This window comes from Salvelinus fontinalis, chromosome 29 (assembly GCF_029448725.1).
Source record: "Salvelinus fontinalis isolate EN_2023a chromosome 29, ASM2944872v1, whole genome shotgun sequence".
NCBI classification, from domain to species: domain Eukaryota; kingdom Metazoa; phylum Chordata; class Actinopteri; order Salmoniformes; family Salmonidae; genus Salvelinus; species Salvelinus fontinalis.
This window is the reverse complement of record NC_074693.1, coordinates 16,984,961-17,000,552: the sequence shown is the minus strand read 5'-3', so window position 1 is coordinate 17,000,552 and position 15,592 is coordinate 16,984,961. Positions and strand designations below refer to the sequence as shown.

The following is a 15,592-nucleotide window of genomic DNA, read 5'->3' as shown; positions in this document are numbered from 1 at the left end:
GGCTGTCTGGGTATGAAGACAGCCATACCCCTGGGGGGTCCTAACAAAGCCTGCCCTCCAGCCTCCAGTCTCCATCATATTGAGAGACATTCCTTCATACAGAGGTTGCAGCTGAATGCCACACATTACCTGTCCCGTGAACTGCATTCAACCAGGGCCTGGCTCTGGCTAAAAGTAGTGCACTGTATAGGAAATAAGGTGTGTGAAACCTAAGTAAGTTGAAAACAACAGATAGCATCTAGAGAACAGTGTTCCAGTGTGTTGGTTGGTTGAGCCCCAGGGCCTCTAGAGAACAGTGTTCCAGTGTGTTGGTTGGTTGAGCCCCAATGCTTCTAGAGAACAGTGTTCCAGTGTGTTGATTGGTTGAGTCCCAGGGCCTCTAGAGAACAGTGTTCCAGTGTGTTGGTTGGTTGAGCCTCGGCGCCTCTAGAGAACAGTGTTCCAGTGTGTTGGTTGGTTGAGCCCCAGGGCCTCTAGAGAACAGTGTTCCAGTGTGTTGATTGGTTGAGCCCCAGGGCCTCTAGAGAACAGTGTTCCAGTGTGTTGATTGGTTGAGCCCCAATGCCTCTAGAGAACAGTGTTCCAGTGTGTTGATTGGTTGAGCCCCAGGGCCTCTAGAGAACAGTGTTCCAGTGTGTTGGTTGGTTGAGCCCCAGGGCCTCTAGAGAACAGTGTTCCAGTGTGTTGATTGGTTGAGCCCCAGGGCCTCTAGAGAACAGTGTTCCAGTGTGTTGGTTGGTTGAGTCCCAGGGCCTCTAGAGAACAGTGTTCCAGTGTGTTGGTTGGTTGAGCCCCAGGGCTTCTAGAGAACAGTGTTCCAGTGTGTTGGTTGGTTGAGCCCCAGGGCCTCTAGAGAACAGTGTTCTAGTGTGTTGGTTGGTTGAGCCCCAGGGCCTCTAGAGAACAGTGTTCCAGTGTGTTGGTTGGTTGAGCCCCAGGGCCTCTAGTTGTCACAATACAGAGGCGGATGCAAGATGCAAGCAACGATGGTTTAATGAAATAGTTTACAGCATCAACAGGACAGACAGAATATACTCAGACAGAATCCAACCCAGGGCCTAGGGTACATCCTCTGATGATAGCGTGCTGAGAAATCCAAGGGAGTGAGTCCGGCTGGGTAGGAAGGAGCACAGCAGATAATCCCCACAAGGGCTGCGAGAGAAAGAGCACTGACACACGACACAACCTCAGGGAAGAAACAACGATCTGACAACAAGAAACACAGGTTACAGAACATATAAAGGGGAAGATAATTAATTCCAGCTGGCGCAGACAATCAGGCCAAGATTGGAAACCACGCCCACACAAACACAGGAGAGAGAGAGAGAGAGAGAGAGAGAGAGAGAGAGAGATAGAGAGAGAGAGAGAGAGGCAGTGGATTCATGAACCGTGACACTACCCCCCCCCCTAGGAACGCCTCTTGGCGTTCCCAGACAAATTTACCTGTCGATTGAAATCATCGATAAGGGAGTGATCCAGAATGTCCCTAGCGGGTACCCAACTTCTCTCCTCCGGACCGTAACCCTCCCAGTCTACCAGGTACTGGAATCCGCGTCCCCTCCTTCTCGAGTTCAAAATCCGATTGACAGAAAAGGTGGTCTCCCCATCAACAAGTCGTGGCGGCGGGGGAACCGGGACCGGCGGGTTAATGCGTGCCTGAAACACCGGTTTTATCTTGGACACATGGAAGGTAGGATGAATTCTCCTATACGCCGGAGGAAGCTTGAGCCGGACCGCCACCGGACTAATGATCCTGGTGACCTTGAACGGCCCGATAAATTTGGGGGCAAGCTTGTTAGAAACGGATCGGAGTGGAATGTTCTTCGTGGAAAGCCAGACTCTTTGTCCAACGACGTATACCGGAGGCTTCGACCGGTGGCGATCGGCCTTAGCCTTGGTGCGCGCCCCCACCCGGAGGAGAGTCTCACGGGCTCTGCTCCATACGTGACGGCACCTCTGGATGAAAGCGTGAGCGGAGGGAACAGTGACCTCGGACTCAGTACTGGGAAAGATAGGTGGCTGGTAACCTAAACTACACTCAAACGGAGAGAGACCCGTGGCTGCCACTGGCAACGAATTGTGAGCGTACTCAACCATAGAGAGTTGTTGACTCCAGGAAGAGGGGTTCTTAGAAACCAAACATCGCAACACTCTCTCCAAATCTTGGTTGGCCCTCTCCGTTTGACCGTTGCTCTGGGGATGAAACCCTGAAGAAAGACTTACACTTGCTCCCAGTAACCTACAAAACTCCTGCCAAAACTTGGACACAAATTGGGGCCCCCGGTCAGAAACTACGTCCATCGGCAGGCCATGTAAGCGAAAGACATGATCCACGACCGTTACCGCTGTTTCCTTGGCAGATGGTAATTTAGGCAAGGGAATAAAATGAGCCGCCTTCGAGAACCGGTCCACCACGGTCAAAACAACCGTCTTGCCCTGGGAGGGCGGGAGACCGGTAACAAAATCTAGCGCGATGTGGGACCAGGGTCTCGAAGGGACCGACAGCGGTTGGAGTAACCCATCTGGGGGTCGATTAGAACTCTTCCCAGTGGCACAAACCGAGCAAGCCAAGACAAAACTGTGAATGTCACGAGCCATCAGCGGCCACCAAAAGCGTTGCTTCACTAAAAAGCTAGTACGGCTGACTCCTGGATGACACGCTACGTTGGAGCAATGCCCCCACCGAATAACATCGGACCGACACCCCTCCGGCACAAACAACCGATTAGGCGGACAACCGGGCGGAGGCGTTACCCCTTCTAAGGCCGTTCTGACCCTCGATTCAACCTCCCATATAAGTGTGGAGACCACTAGGGTCCTGGGTAGGATGCACTCGGGAGTGGATGGTCGTTCGGAATGGTCAAAAATACGAGAAAGGGAATCGGGTTTGACATTCTTGGAACCCGGGCGATACGAGAGAGAGAAGTCAAAACGTCCGAAAAAGAGTGCCCACCGCGCCTGCCTGGAGTTGAGTCGCTTGGCGGTTTTAATATATTCCAAATTTTTGTGATCGGTCCAAACTATAAAAGGTACCCCCGAACCCTCTAACCAATGGCGCCACTCCTCCAATGCTAACTTCACTGCCAACAACTCTCTGTTGCCAATGTCGTAGTTGCGTTCCGCAGGTGATAACCGATGGGAAAGGAACGCGCAAGGGTGCATCTTGTCGTCAGAAGAGGAACGTTGGGAAAGTACCGCACCTACCCCCACCTCTGAAGCGTCCACCTCCACCACGAACTGACGCGAGGGATCGGGAGCTATGAGGATGGGAGCCGAAACAAAGCGGCTCTTGAGTTTGGTGAATGCAGCCTCGGCTGCATCGGACCACCTGAACGTCACTCTGGGGGATGTTAAGGCGGTAAGAGAAGCGACTATCTGGCTAAAGTTGCGAACGAAACGCCTGTAGAAATTGGCGAATCCCAGAAACCTCTGTAGGGCCTTACGGGAATCTGGGCTTGGCCAATCCACCACAGCCTTAACCTTGTCAGGATCCATGCGAATACCTTCAGTCGAGACGATGTAACCTAGGAATGGAACGGATTGTGCATGGAAAATGCATTTTTCCGCCTTGACAAAAAGTCCATTCTCCAACAACCTCTGAAGCACTCGTCTGACGTGCTGAACGTGTTCCTGGAGAGAAGAAGAAAAAATCAGTATGTCATCCAGGTAAACATATATGAACTGATCAATCATATCTCTCAGCACGTCATTGACGAGTGCCTGGAAAACCGCTGGGGAGTTGGATAACCCAAAAGGCATGACCAAATACTCGAAGTGCCCTCTGGGGGTGTTAAACGCGGTCTTCCATTCGTCCCCCCTCCTTATGCGAACCAAATGATAAGCATTACGTAAATCCAACTTAGTGAACACGGATGCTCCCTGTAACCTCTCAAAGGCTGAGGACATCAACGGTAAGGGATAGGTATTCTTCACTGTGATGTTATTCAACCCACGGTAATCAATGCAAGGACGCAGAGATCCGTCCTTCTTCCCCACAAAGAAGAACCCCGCCCCCGCTGGAGAAGAGGAAGGACGAATGAATCCAGATGCCAGAGAATCAGAGATGTATCTCTCCATAGCCTCTCTCTCAGGAACAGAGAGTGAATATAACTTGCCTTTAGGCGGAGACTCACCTGGCAATAATTCTATTGCACAGTCATAGGGACGATGCAGAGGAAGAGAAGCAGCACGGGACTTGCTGAACACCTCCTTCAGGTCGAGGTATTCCACGGGCACGTTAGACAAATCTACTGCCTCCTCTAGAAACACAGAATCAGACACAGATGAACAAGCAGACACTAAACAGGACTCAAGACACTTGTTACTCCACATAGATATAGAGTTATGACCCCAGTCAACTCTGGGGTTGTGTTGGGTGAGCCAAGGGTGGCCGAGAACTAATGGTGCAAGGGGTGAGTCCATGAGTAGAAATGATAGTGTCTCAGTGTGATTGCCAGAAGTGATGAGTGTGATAGGTTCAGTGGTGTGAGAAATGTTGGGGAGTTCTTGACCATTGAGAGCGTTGACGGATATCTTGTGCGTGAGTGAGGTGATAGGAATCTGGAGCTTGTGAGCGAGCTTGAAGTCCATGAAATTACCCTCTGCTCCTGAGTCCAGTAAAGCTTGGGTGTCGTGCGTGTGGGTGGCCCATCTTAGTCTTACCGGGAGGAGAGTAGATGATGAGGTCTTCTCTGTGATGACACCACCCGATAGTAGCCTTATACTTACTACCGGGCCTGATCTTTTACCGGACAGGAGTGGATAAAGTGGCCCGCTCTACCACAGTAGAGACAAAGTCCTTGGGATCTCCGCCTCTCCCTCTCCTCCCGGGAGAGACGAGCTCTCCCCACCTGCATGGGTTCGTGAGCGGAGGCTGAACTGGCCGTGTTCCCGCTGCTGGCATGCCAACCCTCCGTGTCGTTATACTGTCTGTTAGGGTATGCTCGGCGGCCAATACGACTCAGACGAGCGTCGACCCTCAATGCTAGTTCCACTAGTCCATTTAAACTCCTGGGAAGGTCCAGAACATAAATCTCCTTCTGGATCCGGTCCTCCAGCCCATGCAGGAACATGTCCCACTGCGCCTCCTCGTTCCACTGACATTCTGCGGCCAGAGTGCGGAATTGAATGGAGTATTCCGATACTGAACGGTCTCCTTGGCGAAGGTCAGCGAGTAGTCTGGCCGCCTCCCTACCCGCCACAGCCCGATCGAAGACCCTTCTCATCTCCTCGGAGAGTGTCTGGAAGGAGGTGCAGCATGGGTCCTGGTTCGCCCACACCGCCGATCCCCAAAGGGCCGCTTTGCCTGATAGCAGTGTGAGTACGAATGCTACCTTAGACTGTTCACGGTTGAAGGTCCGTGGCTGCAACGAGAAATGCATGGAACATCTCGTCAGAAAAGCTCTGCAATAGTCAGGATCACCTGAATAACCCTCTGGTGTCGGTAGCCGTGGCTCTAGCTGGGAATCCGGCTCTGGCGGGGCGTGTTGAACTGCCGGTGTAGGTGGCGCAGCGAGACCCCCCAGATGTTGTAATTGTTGGGTCAGCTGGGATACCTGCGTCGCAATGGCTTGTACTGCCCGACCTGTGCTAGAGATGTTCTCCTCTTGTTGGTCCATTCTCGTGATACTGCGGGAAATGAATTCGGTCAGACTCGTTGAACTCGCTGCATCCATGATGTGGTCAGATCGTTCTGTCACAATACAGAGGCGGATGCAAGATGCAAGCAACGATGGTTTAATGAAATAGTTTACAGCATCAACAGGACAGACAGAATATACTCAGACAGAATCCAACCCAGGGCCTAGGGCACATCCTCTGATGATAGCGTGCTGAGAAATCCAAGGGAGTGAGTCCGGCTGGGTAGGAAGGAGCACAGCAGATAATCCCCACAAGGGCTGCGAGAGAATGAGCACTGACACACGACACAACCTCAGGGAAGAAACAACGATCTGACAACAAGAAACACAGGTTACAGAACATATAAAGGGGAAGATAATTAATTCCAGCTGGCGCAGACAATCAGGCCAAGATTGGAAACCACGCCCACACAAACACAGGAGAGAGAGAGAGAGAGAGAGAGAGAGAGAGAGAGATAGAGAGAGAGAGAGAGAGAGAGAGAGAGGCAGTGGATTCATGAACCGTGACATCTAGAGAACAGGGTTCCAGTGTGTTGGTTGGTTGAGCCCCAGGGCCTCTAGAGAACAGTGTTCCAGTGTGTTGGTTGGTTGAGCCCCAGGGCCCCTAGAGAACAGTGTTCCAGTGTGTTGGTTGGTTGAGCCCCAGAGCCTCTAGATCTACAGGCCCACAATACACATTAAATTATGATGTGTAGCCTAAACGTGCAGCCATTTCTAGATGTGAAATGGGTCCTTGCATGGATACATATCCCTAACAACATGATATGGTTGTTGGCTCAACATTTAAATGTATGCATTTAAGTTAGGTCTTTTAACCTGGATAGACACAGATGTATTGTGTATGAACATAGCCTATATTCCCATACAAAATATATAGTAGGCTACAGTGTGTATTGTTCCTACAGGGATACACTTGGTTGGCACTTCAGAGTAGGCCTATTCTCTATACCAACTTATATGTCATAATATATTTCTTTAGAAATAATAGACAGTATTTACAGTGCATTCGGAAAGTATTCAGACCCCTTGACTTTCTCCACATTTTCTTACGTTACAGCCTTATTCTAAAATGTATTAAATCATTTTTTCCCTCATCAATCTACACACAATACCTCATAATGACAAATCAAAACAGTTTTTTAGAAATCTTATCCATAAGTATTCATACACTTCTCTATGAGACTCAAAATTGAGCTCAAGTGGATCCTGTTTCCATTGATCATCCTTGAGATGTTTCTACAACTTGATTGGAGTCCACCTGTGGTAAATTCAATTGATTTGACATGATTTGGAAAGGCACACACCTGTCTATAGAAGGTCCCACAGTTGACAGTGCATGGCAGAGCAAAAACCAAGCTATGAGGTCAAAGGAATTGGTAGAGTGGCCAGGCAAAAGCCACTACTCAGTAAAAGGCACACGACAGCCCGCTTGGAGTTCGCCAAAAGGCATCTGAAGGACTCTCAGACCATCTGATGAAACCAATATTTAACTCTCTTTGGCCTGGAGGAAACCTGGCACCGTCCCTGTAGTGAAGCATGGTGGTGGCAGCATCATGCTGTGGGGATGTTTTTCCGTTTTTCACTACATTCCTAAATACAATTATGTACATTTTACTCCTTTTTACTCTCTACATATTCTGACACCCAAAAGTACTTGTGTCACGTTCCTGACCTTATTTTCCTTTGTTTAGTTGGTCAGGACGTGAGCTGGGTGGGCAGTCTATGTTATGTGTTTCTATGTTTAGGTTAATTGGAAATTAGCCTTATATGGTTCTCAATCAGGGGCAGGTGTTTGATGTTTCCTCTGATTGAGAACCATATTAAGGTAGGCTGTTCACACCGTTTGTTTGTGGGTGATTGTCTTCCGTGTCAGTGTTTGTACCACACGGGACTGTTTCGTTTGTTTAGTCTGTATCTGTTCGTGCGTTCTTCGTTATATGTAAGTTCACATGTCCAGGTCTGTCTACGTCGTTTTGTTGTTTTGTGTAGTTATTCAAGTGTGCTTCGTGTTCGTCTTGTTTAAATAAATTCATTATGTATTCTACCTACGCTGCATATTGGTCTGATCCTTCTCGCCTCTCCTCGTCCGATGAGGAGGACGACATAGACAATCGTTACAACTTGTTACATTTGACAGGAAAATGGTCCAATTCACACACTTATCTAGAAAACATCCCTGGTCATCCCTACTGACTCTGATCTGTTAGACTCATTAAACACAAATGCTTAATGTGTAAATGATGTGTGAGTGTTGGAGTGCGTAAATGATGTGTAAGTGTTGGAGTGTGTACATGATGTGTGAGTGTTGGAGCTTGTAAATGATGTGTGAGTGTTGGAGTGTGTACATGATGTGTGAGTGTTGGAGCTTGTAAATGATGTGTGAGTGTTGGAGTGTGTAAATGATGTGTGAGTGTTGGAGTGTGTAAATGATGTGTGAGTGTTGGAGCCTGTAAATGATGTGTGAGTGTTGGAGTGTGTAAATTATGTGTGAGTGTTGGAGTGTGTACAGGATGTGTGAGTTTTGGAGCGTGTAAATGATGTGTGAGTGTTGGAGTGTGTAAATGATGTGTGAGTGTTGGAGTGTGTAAGTGATGTGTGAGTGTTGGAGTGTGTAAATTATGTGTGAGTGTTGGAGCGTGTAAGTGATGTGTGAGTGTTGGAGTGTGTACATGATGTGTGAGTGTTGGAGCTTGTAAATGATGTGTGAGTGTTGGAGAGTGTAAATGATGTGTGAGTGTTGGAGTGTGTAAATGATGTGTGAGTGTTGGAGCTTGTAAATGATGTGTGAGTGTTGGAGCCTGTAAATGATGTGTGAGTGTTGGAGAGTGTAAATGATGTGTGAGTGTTGGAGTGTATACATGATGTGTGAGTGTTGGAGCCTGTAAATGATGTGTGAGTGTTGGAGTGTGTAAATGATGTGTGAGTGTTGGAGCCTGTAAATGATGTGTGAGTGTTGGAGCCTGTAAATGATGTGTGAGTGTTGGAGAGTGTACATTATGTGTGAGTGTTGGAGTGTGTACATGATGTGTGAGTGTTGGAGTGTGTAAATGATGTGTGAGTGTTGGAGTGTGTAAATGATGTGTGAGTGTTGGAGTGTGTAAATTATGTGTGAGTGTTGGAGCGTGTACATGATGTGTGAGTGTTGGAGTGTGTACATGATGTGTGAGTGTTGGAGTGTGTAAGTGATGTGTGAGTGTTGGAGTGTGTAAATGATGTGTGAGTGTTCCTCTCTCTGTTTCATCATGTTCCTTAAATTCGCAAGAGGCTGAATGTAAAGTCACCGGAGAAAGAATTCTAGCGAGCGAAACAGTGCCCCTCTGTCTCTGTATGTGTGCCCATCTATCTGATGGCTGTCTGGTCCAAAAGAGTATGACATTGTTGCCGCCCGTAGAATTTGTGTCACTCCTATCAAATCGCATTGAGAGTATGTGTCATTGACAGAAACAACTTGAATTGTTGCGTCTCGTTGTGTTGTTGTTGTCCGGTGGCTAGCTAGCTAGCTAAATTTAGCCCTTTCCTAAATTAGCCATTGATGGAGATAGAGATTTGAACTTGTGGTTTTACTTAATTCTCTGTACTGTCCAATGATTATGACGGTGATTCTGATCCAACCATTAATTCAAACATTGTTGTAACCCTAGCCTGAGAGGATGGAAGTTCAATATGTAGCTAGATGTAGAAGGCTAATGTTAACTAGCTAATGTTGCCCATGAATGGTAGTTAGGCTAGCAAACAAGCATTTTAGCCAGGTAGCCTAGGACAACAAGAAATAAAAGTGTGTACTGTATGACAGAGTGATAGACCATTTCATCAACATGAAAGAGAGGAGGATGGCATTCTTTACAATTAGGGTGAGTCAACATGTTTTTTTTCTACTTGCACGAATGCGCACACATGCACACACATACGCAAACAGATATCAGAACCATAGACATCCACATCATAGTTATCTTATGTTGATTGGAATAAATTGCTTTTTTGATATCTGATGATAGATGATGTTGAAATGTTGAAGTTGAAAGGATACTGGAATTTGCAACTTGAGGTAACTCTCTGTGGTTCTAAATTAGTAGTTGTTTAGTGGTCCAAACATGTCAGAAACATGACCTTGTTTGACCATGCTGTAGGTCATGTAACTGTTTGTTAAATTCAGTATGTTTTGTGGACTTCACCAGACAGAGGTTGCTCTCCGGTTTGGTGATGAAGCCATGGTGTGGTTGAATTTATTCTGCCACTGTGACATATGAACTAACAGGTTATAGAGCAAACAACGCAATTATCACAACACGTAGGTTGTAATATGTTTGTTTTTTTCTGGCTTCCCCAGTGATTTGACCCACACACCCCTACTGTAAAAACATTCAATGTTACCAGGATACATTCTTTTTAACTTTGATTTAACCAGGCAAGTCAGTTAAGAACACATTCTTATTGAGATCGACGGTCTACCCCAGGCCAATTGTGCACCGCCCTATGGGACTCCCAATCACAGCCAGTTGTAATACAGCCTGGAATCAAACCAGGGTCTGCAGTGACACCTCTAGCACTGAGTGCCTTAGACCGCTGTGCCACTCAGCAGCCCCTTGGGAACATCCATATTGTGGGTGTTTGTTTACAAAGAAGTATACGGGCAATACATTTATCTCTAATTATTAGACAAGTTTTTGACCTAGTTTTCAATACTACAGGGATATCAGGCTTGTAGTTGTATTAATTATGATTCATGACTTGTCTGAACTATAGGTGTGAATGTGCTGATTTAACTTCTGTCTCCCTCTACTGGGCCAAACTGTCTGCAAATACCCACTATTGCCATGATCATTACATCCACTCAAGAATCATGTAGTATTTCATAATTAAATGTATTGTATTGGTAGTGTAATGTGGTATATTGTTATATTCTCAGTTTGGACTGTTCATACCCCCTTTCATCTTATTCTCATTCATCGTCAGAGAAAGTCACACCCAAATCGGTCGTTTTGTATTATACCATTTTGTCTTTATTTCATAAAGAAAAGTATAAAGTGAAATATGAAAACACCTCAATAATCCCCCCACCTTCCTCTCTTAGCCTGGATGCCTGACTTGGTTTGGTGTTCAACAACAAAACTGACTGATTAAGAAACAAACCCCTAGCCCTTAGCCCCTACGTTTGGTACTTCTGAGTGGTTTGGATGGGTATACAATAGGAAATAAGGCTAGGGAGTAAGGGGGTTAGAGGCTAGGGTATAGGGGCTAGGGTGTAGGGGGGTTAGAGGCTAGGGAGTAAGGGGGTTAGAGGCTAGGGTATAGGGGCTAGGGAGTAGCGGGGTTAGAGGCTAGGGTGTAAGGGCTAGGAAGTAAGGGGGTTAGAGGCTAGGGTATAGGGGCTAGGAAGTAAGGGGGTTAGAGGCTAGGGTGTAGGGACTAGGGAGTAAGGGGGTTAGAGGCTACGGTGTAGGGGCTAGGGAGTAGGGGGGTTAGAGGCTAGGGTGTAGGGGCTAGGGAGTAAGGGAGTAAAGGCTAGGGTGTAGGGGCTAGGGAGTAGGGGGTTAGAGGCTAGGGTGTAGGGGCTAGGGAGTAAGGGAGTAAAGGCTAGGGTGTAGGGGCTAGGGAGTAGGGGGGTTAGAGGCTAGGGTGTAGGGGCTAGGGAGTAGGGGGGTTAGAGGCTAGGGTGTAGGGGCTAGTGAGTAGGGGGGTTAGAGGCTAGGGTGTAGGGGCTAGGGAGTAGGGGGGTTAGAGGCTAGGGAGTAAGGGAGTAAAGGCTAGGGTGTAGGGGTTAGGGAGTAAAGGGGTGAAGTCTAGAGGGTAGAGGGTTTCTGGCCCAATACTTGTTATTTAAAACAGAACCATCCTGGCAGCCATGTTACAACTCTATTCTCCTAATGAAAGATAGACCCCTGTGAAGATGGCATGCTGTGTCTCAAATGGCACCATATTCCCTATATAGTGGACCAGGTCAAAAGTATTGCACTATATAGGGAATAAGGTGCCATTTGGAATGCATCCCATGTACCCTCCTCCACTACTGCATCTCCTGGGGTCCTACTGGGGCCCCTGTTATACAACACAAAGTGACTTAAAGTAGAATACTGACAGGCAGACAAAACAAAGTGATTTTGTTGGTGGCATCACTGTCTCCTCTCCGGTTTTCCTCTCCTCTTCTTCTCCTCTTCTTCACCAAGTCACATTAAGGCGTGGCATCCCCTTTCCTTTCCTGTTCAATAGCTGAAACAGAAGACAGGAAGACACATACTGTACACATGTGGTGGAGATGTTGGGGAGGGAGAATGTGAATTGGGCTCCGGTCGCGTATGGTTGCGTTGCAGAGACGATACAGTGTGCGACCCAAATGGTACCCTACTCCCTAAATAGTGCACTACTTTGACCTGGGCCTATAGGGAGAGAGTGATGCTGCTGATTCAGTGATTTGTAGTTGAGAAGTGTTTGTATACTGCAGAGCTAGAGGAAGGTTGACAGCAGTAGAACTGACAACACCTATAGCTGCTAAGATGACTGCAGGGGAGAGAGAGAGAGAGGGGGAGAGAGAGATGGGGGGGAGGGAGGGGGAGAGAGAGGGGGGTATGAGAGAGAGAGCGCGAGAGAGAGAGAGAGAGAGGGAGGGGGAGAGAGAGGGGGGTATGAGAGAGAGAGCGAGAGAGAAAGAGAGAGAGGGAGGGGGAGAGAGAGTTAGGGGAAGAGAACGAGAGAGAGGGGGAGAGGGTGAAGGGGAGAGAGAGCGAGCGAGAGAGAGGGGGGAGAGAAGGAAAGGAAGAGCACTGCAGAGGCAGAATGAACCCTTCCCTTACCACACCCTTAAAACACACACACATACAGTACACACACCACACTGCCATGATCACTCACTCTCTTTGGTTGGCAGGGGGTTCTTCTCTTTCGTCTCAGTCTTCTTCAGTTTGGTCTTGTCGAAACAGGCGATCTCGGTCAGGTCAGGTTTGTCAGACATTGTTGCTGTGAAAGAGAGAGAGGGAGAAGGGAGAGAGAGGGAGCAGGGAGAGAGAAAGGGAGCAGGGAGAGAGATGGAGCAGGGAGAGAGAGGGAGAAGGGAGAGAGATGGGTCAGGGAGAGAGATGGAGCAGGGAGAGGGATGGAGCAGGGAGAGAGAGGGAGAGAGATGGAGCAGGGAGAGAGATGGATCAGGGAGAGGGATGGAGCAGGGAGAGAGATGTAGCAGGGAGAGAGATGGATCAGGGAGAGAGATGGAGCAGGGAGAGGGATGGAGCAGGGAGAGAGATGGATCAGGGAGAGGGATGGAGCAGGGAGAGAGATGGATCAGGGAGAGAGATGGATCAGGGAGAGAGATGGAGCAGGGAGAGGGATGGAGCAGGGAGAGAGATGGATCAGGGAGAGAGTTGGAGCAGGGAGAGCGATGGATCAGGGAGAGGGATGGAGCAGGGAGAGAGATGGAGCAGGGAGAGAGAGAGAGAGATGGATCAGGGAGAGAGATGGAGCAGGGAGAGAGATGGAGCAGGGAGAGAGATGGAGCAGGGAGAGAGATGGAGCAGGGAGAGAGTTGGAGCAGGGAGAGAGATGGATCAGGGAGAGGGATGGAGCAGGGAGAGAGATGGATCAGGGAGAGGGATGGAGCAGGGAGAGAGATGGATCAGGGAGAGGGATGGAGCAGGGAGAGAGATATAACAGGGAGAGAGTTGGAGCAGGGAGAGAGATAGAGCAGGGAGAGAGAGAGAGAGATGGAGCAGGGAGAGAGATGGAGCAGGGAGAGAGATGGAGCAGGGAGAGAGATGGAGCAGGGAGAGAGTTGGAGCAGGGAGAGAGATGGAGCAGGGAGAGAGTTGGAGCAGGGAGAGAGAGCAAGCAGGGAGAGAGAGATGGAAAGAGAAAGGGAGGAAATGAGGGAGGGAGAGAAAAGGAGAGAGAGGAAGAGAGGGGGAGAGAGAGAGAGAAATCATTGTGTCAGTTATTTGACCTTGGCTGACAAACGAGCTACACACAAGGCAGAATCTTGTGTAGGGAGCGTTGGTAAAATCGTTTCTGTTCATGTGCATGCCGTCGTGTTGATGACGAATATGTGAATTTTGCCATTCTAGTTCTAGTTCCTAGACACGCACGCACACACACACACACGCACGCACGCACGCACACACACACACACACACACACACACACACACACACACACACACACACACACACACACACACACACACACACACACACACACACACACACACACACACACACACACCTCCCCTTTCCCCACATACACACGCGAGCTGCAGCCGCCCCCACATGTGTTCGGGTCCATCATGCCACCTTTCCACATGCCTACACACTAGCTATCTAGCATGACGCCATTCTGACACCCCCCCCCCCCCCCCTCTCTCTCCATTTACTGAGGCTGGTCTCTTTGTTCTCTCTGTCTGCAGTCTCTCTCTCTCTCTCTCTCTCTCTCTCTCTCTCTCTCTCTCTCTCTCTCTCTCTCTCTCTCTCTCTCTCTCTCAGATCTCTCTCTCTCTCTCTCAGATCTCTTTCTCTATCTCTCTCTCTCTCTCTCTCTCTCAGATCTCTCTCTCTCTCTCAGATCTCTCTCTCCCTCTCTCAGATCTCTCTCTCTCTCTCTCTCTCTCTCTCTCTCTCTCTCTCTCTCTCTCTCTCTCTCTCTCTCTCTCTCTCTCTCTCTCTCTCAGATCTCTCTCAGATCTCTGCATCCTTGCCATCTTTTCTCCTCCTGAGTTTAAATGCTGTTCCACAATGTTAAAATGCAGTTCTGGCCATCATTGCCGCTTTCATAGCCCAGTCCTACCTCAGCCTCAGCCCCAGCTCTACCTCAGTCCCAGCCCTACCTCAGCCCCAGCCCTACCTTAGCGCCAGCCCTACCTCAGCCCCAGCCCTACCTCAGCCCCAGCCCTACCTTAGCCCCAACTCTACCTCAGCCCCAGCACAGACCTACCTCAGCCCCAGCCCTACCTCAGCCCAAGCCCTACCCCAGCCCTACGTCAGCCCCAGTCCAGCTCTACCTCAGCCCCAGCCCCAGCCCCAGCCCCAGCCCCAGCCCTATCCCAGGTCCAGCCCTACCTCAGCCCCAGCCCTACCCCAGGCCCAGCCCTGCATCAGCCCTACCTCAGACCCAGCCCTACCCAAGGCCCTGCCCTACATCAGCCCTACCTCAGCCCAAGACCTACCCCAGCCCTTCGTCAGCCACAGCCCTATCCCAGCCCTACCTCAGCCCTACCCCAGCCCTACCCCAGACCTACCCCAGACCTACACCAGCCCTACCTCAGCCCCATCTCAGCCCTACCCTAGCCCTACCCCAGCCCTACCCCAGCTCTACCTCAGCCCTACCTCAGCCCCAGCCCTACACCAGCTCTACCTCAGCCCTACCTCAGCCCCATCTATCTATTCCTCCATCTTTCCATTAATTTGTTCTTTCCATCCTCCCATCAGATCAGTACACTCCAGTCTTCAGTGTACAGCCACACCCCAGATCCTTTGTTTCAGTACACAGAAACAAAGCAAAATAAATAAAGATGGAGAGAGATAGAGAGGAACGAGAGAGAGGAGAGAGACTGAGACTTACCTTTGATACACACAGTAGTGTGCTCTTATCTGCCGGGGCAGGGATGGAAAGAGATGGAGGTAGACAAGGCTGTGAGTGTCTTCGGGTGTCTGCACATCTAGGTCTGCACAAGGGTGTGGGTTTAAGACAGAATAAGGGAGGAGGGAGGAAGGAAGAGGGAAGGAGGGAGAAACTAAGAGAGGGAGGGGGAGAGAGGAAGCACTAAAATATTGGTAGGGAGCAAAAAGAGAGAGCGAGAGAGAGAGACGATAAGTCTGCCGTCTCCTTTCTCTTTCTTCATCTAGTTAATATTCATGTTCTCCAGGGAAGACATTGATGGAAGAGCCAACCAATAGCAAGCTGCCGTGCTGTGCTACTCATTAAGATAGTGTATGATACATTATTTAATCAATGCACTGAGGTGATTTTGGGGAATT

General features: G+C 49.1%; 1 protein-coding gene across 1 annotated transcript; it reads right to left on the bottom strand.

Moving 5' to 3' along the window:
* Positions 1-10,616: 10,616 nt before the first annotated feature.
* On the bottom strand, positions 10,617-15,376 carry LOC129827487 (thymosin beta-like). The gene is made up of 3 exons (XM_055888386.1): positions 15,177-15,376; positions 12,486-12,590; positions 10,617-11,846 (listed from the first exon to the last, which is right to left on the bottom strand). Exons 2-3 carry the CDS (start codon positions 12,583-12,585, stop codon positions 11,809-11,811), a joined length of 138 nt encoding a protein of 45 aa, XP_055744361.1. The 5' UTR covers positions 12,586-12,590; positions 15,177-15,376; the 3' UTR covers positions 10,617-11,808.
* Positions 15,377-15,592: the final 216 nt, after the last annotated feature.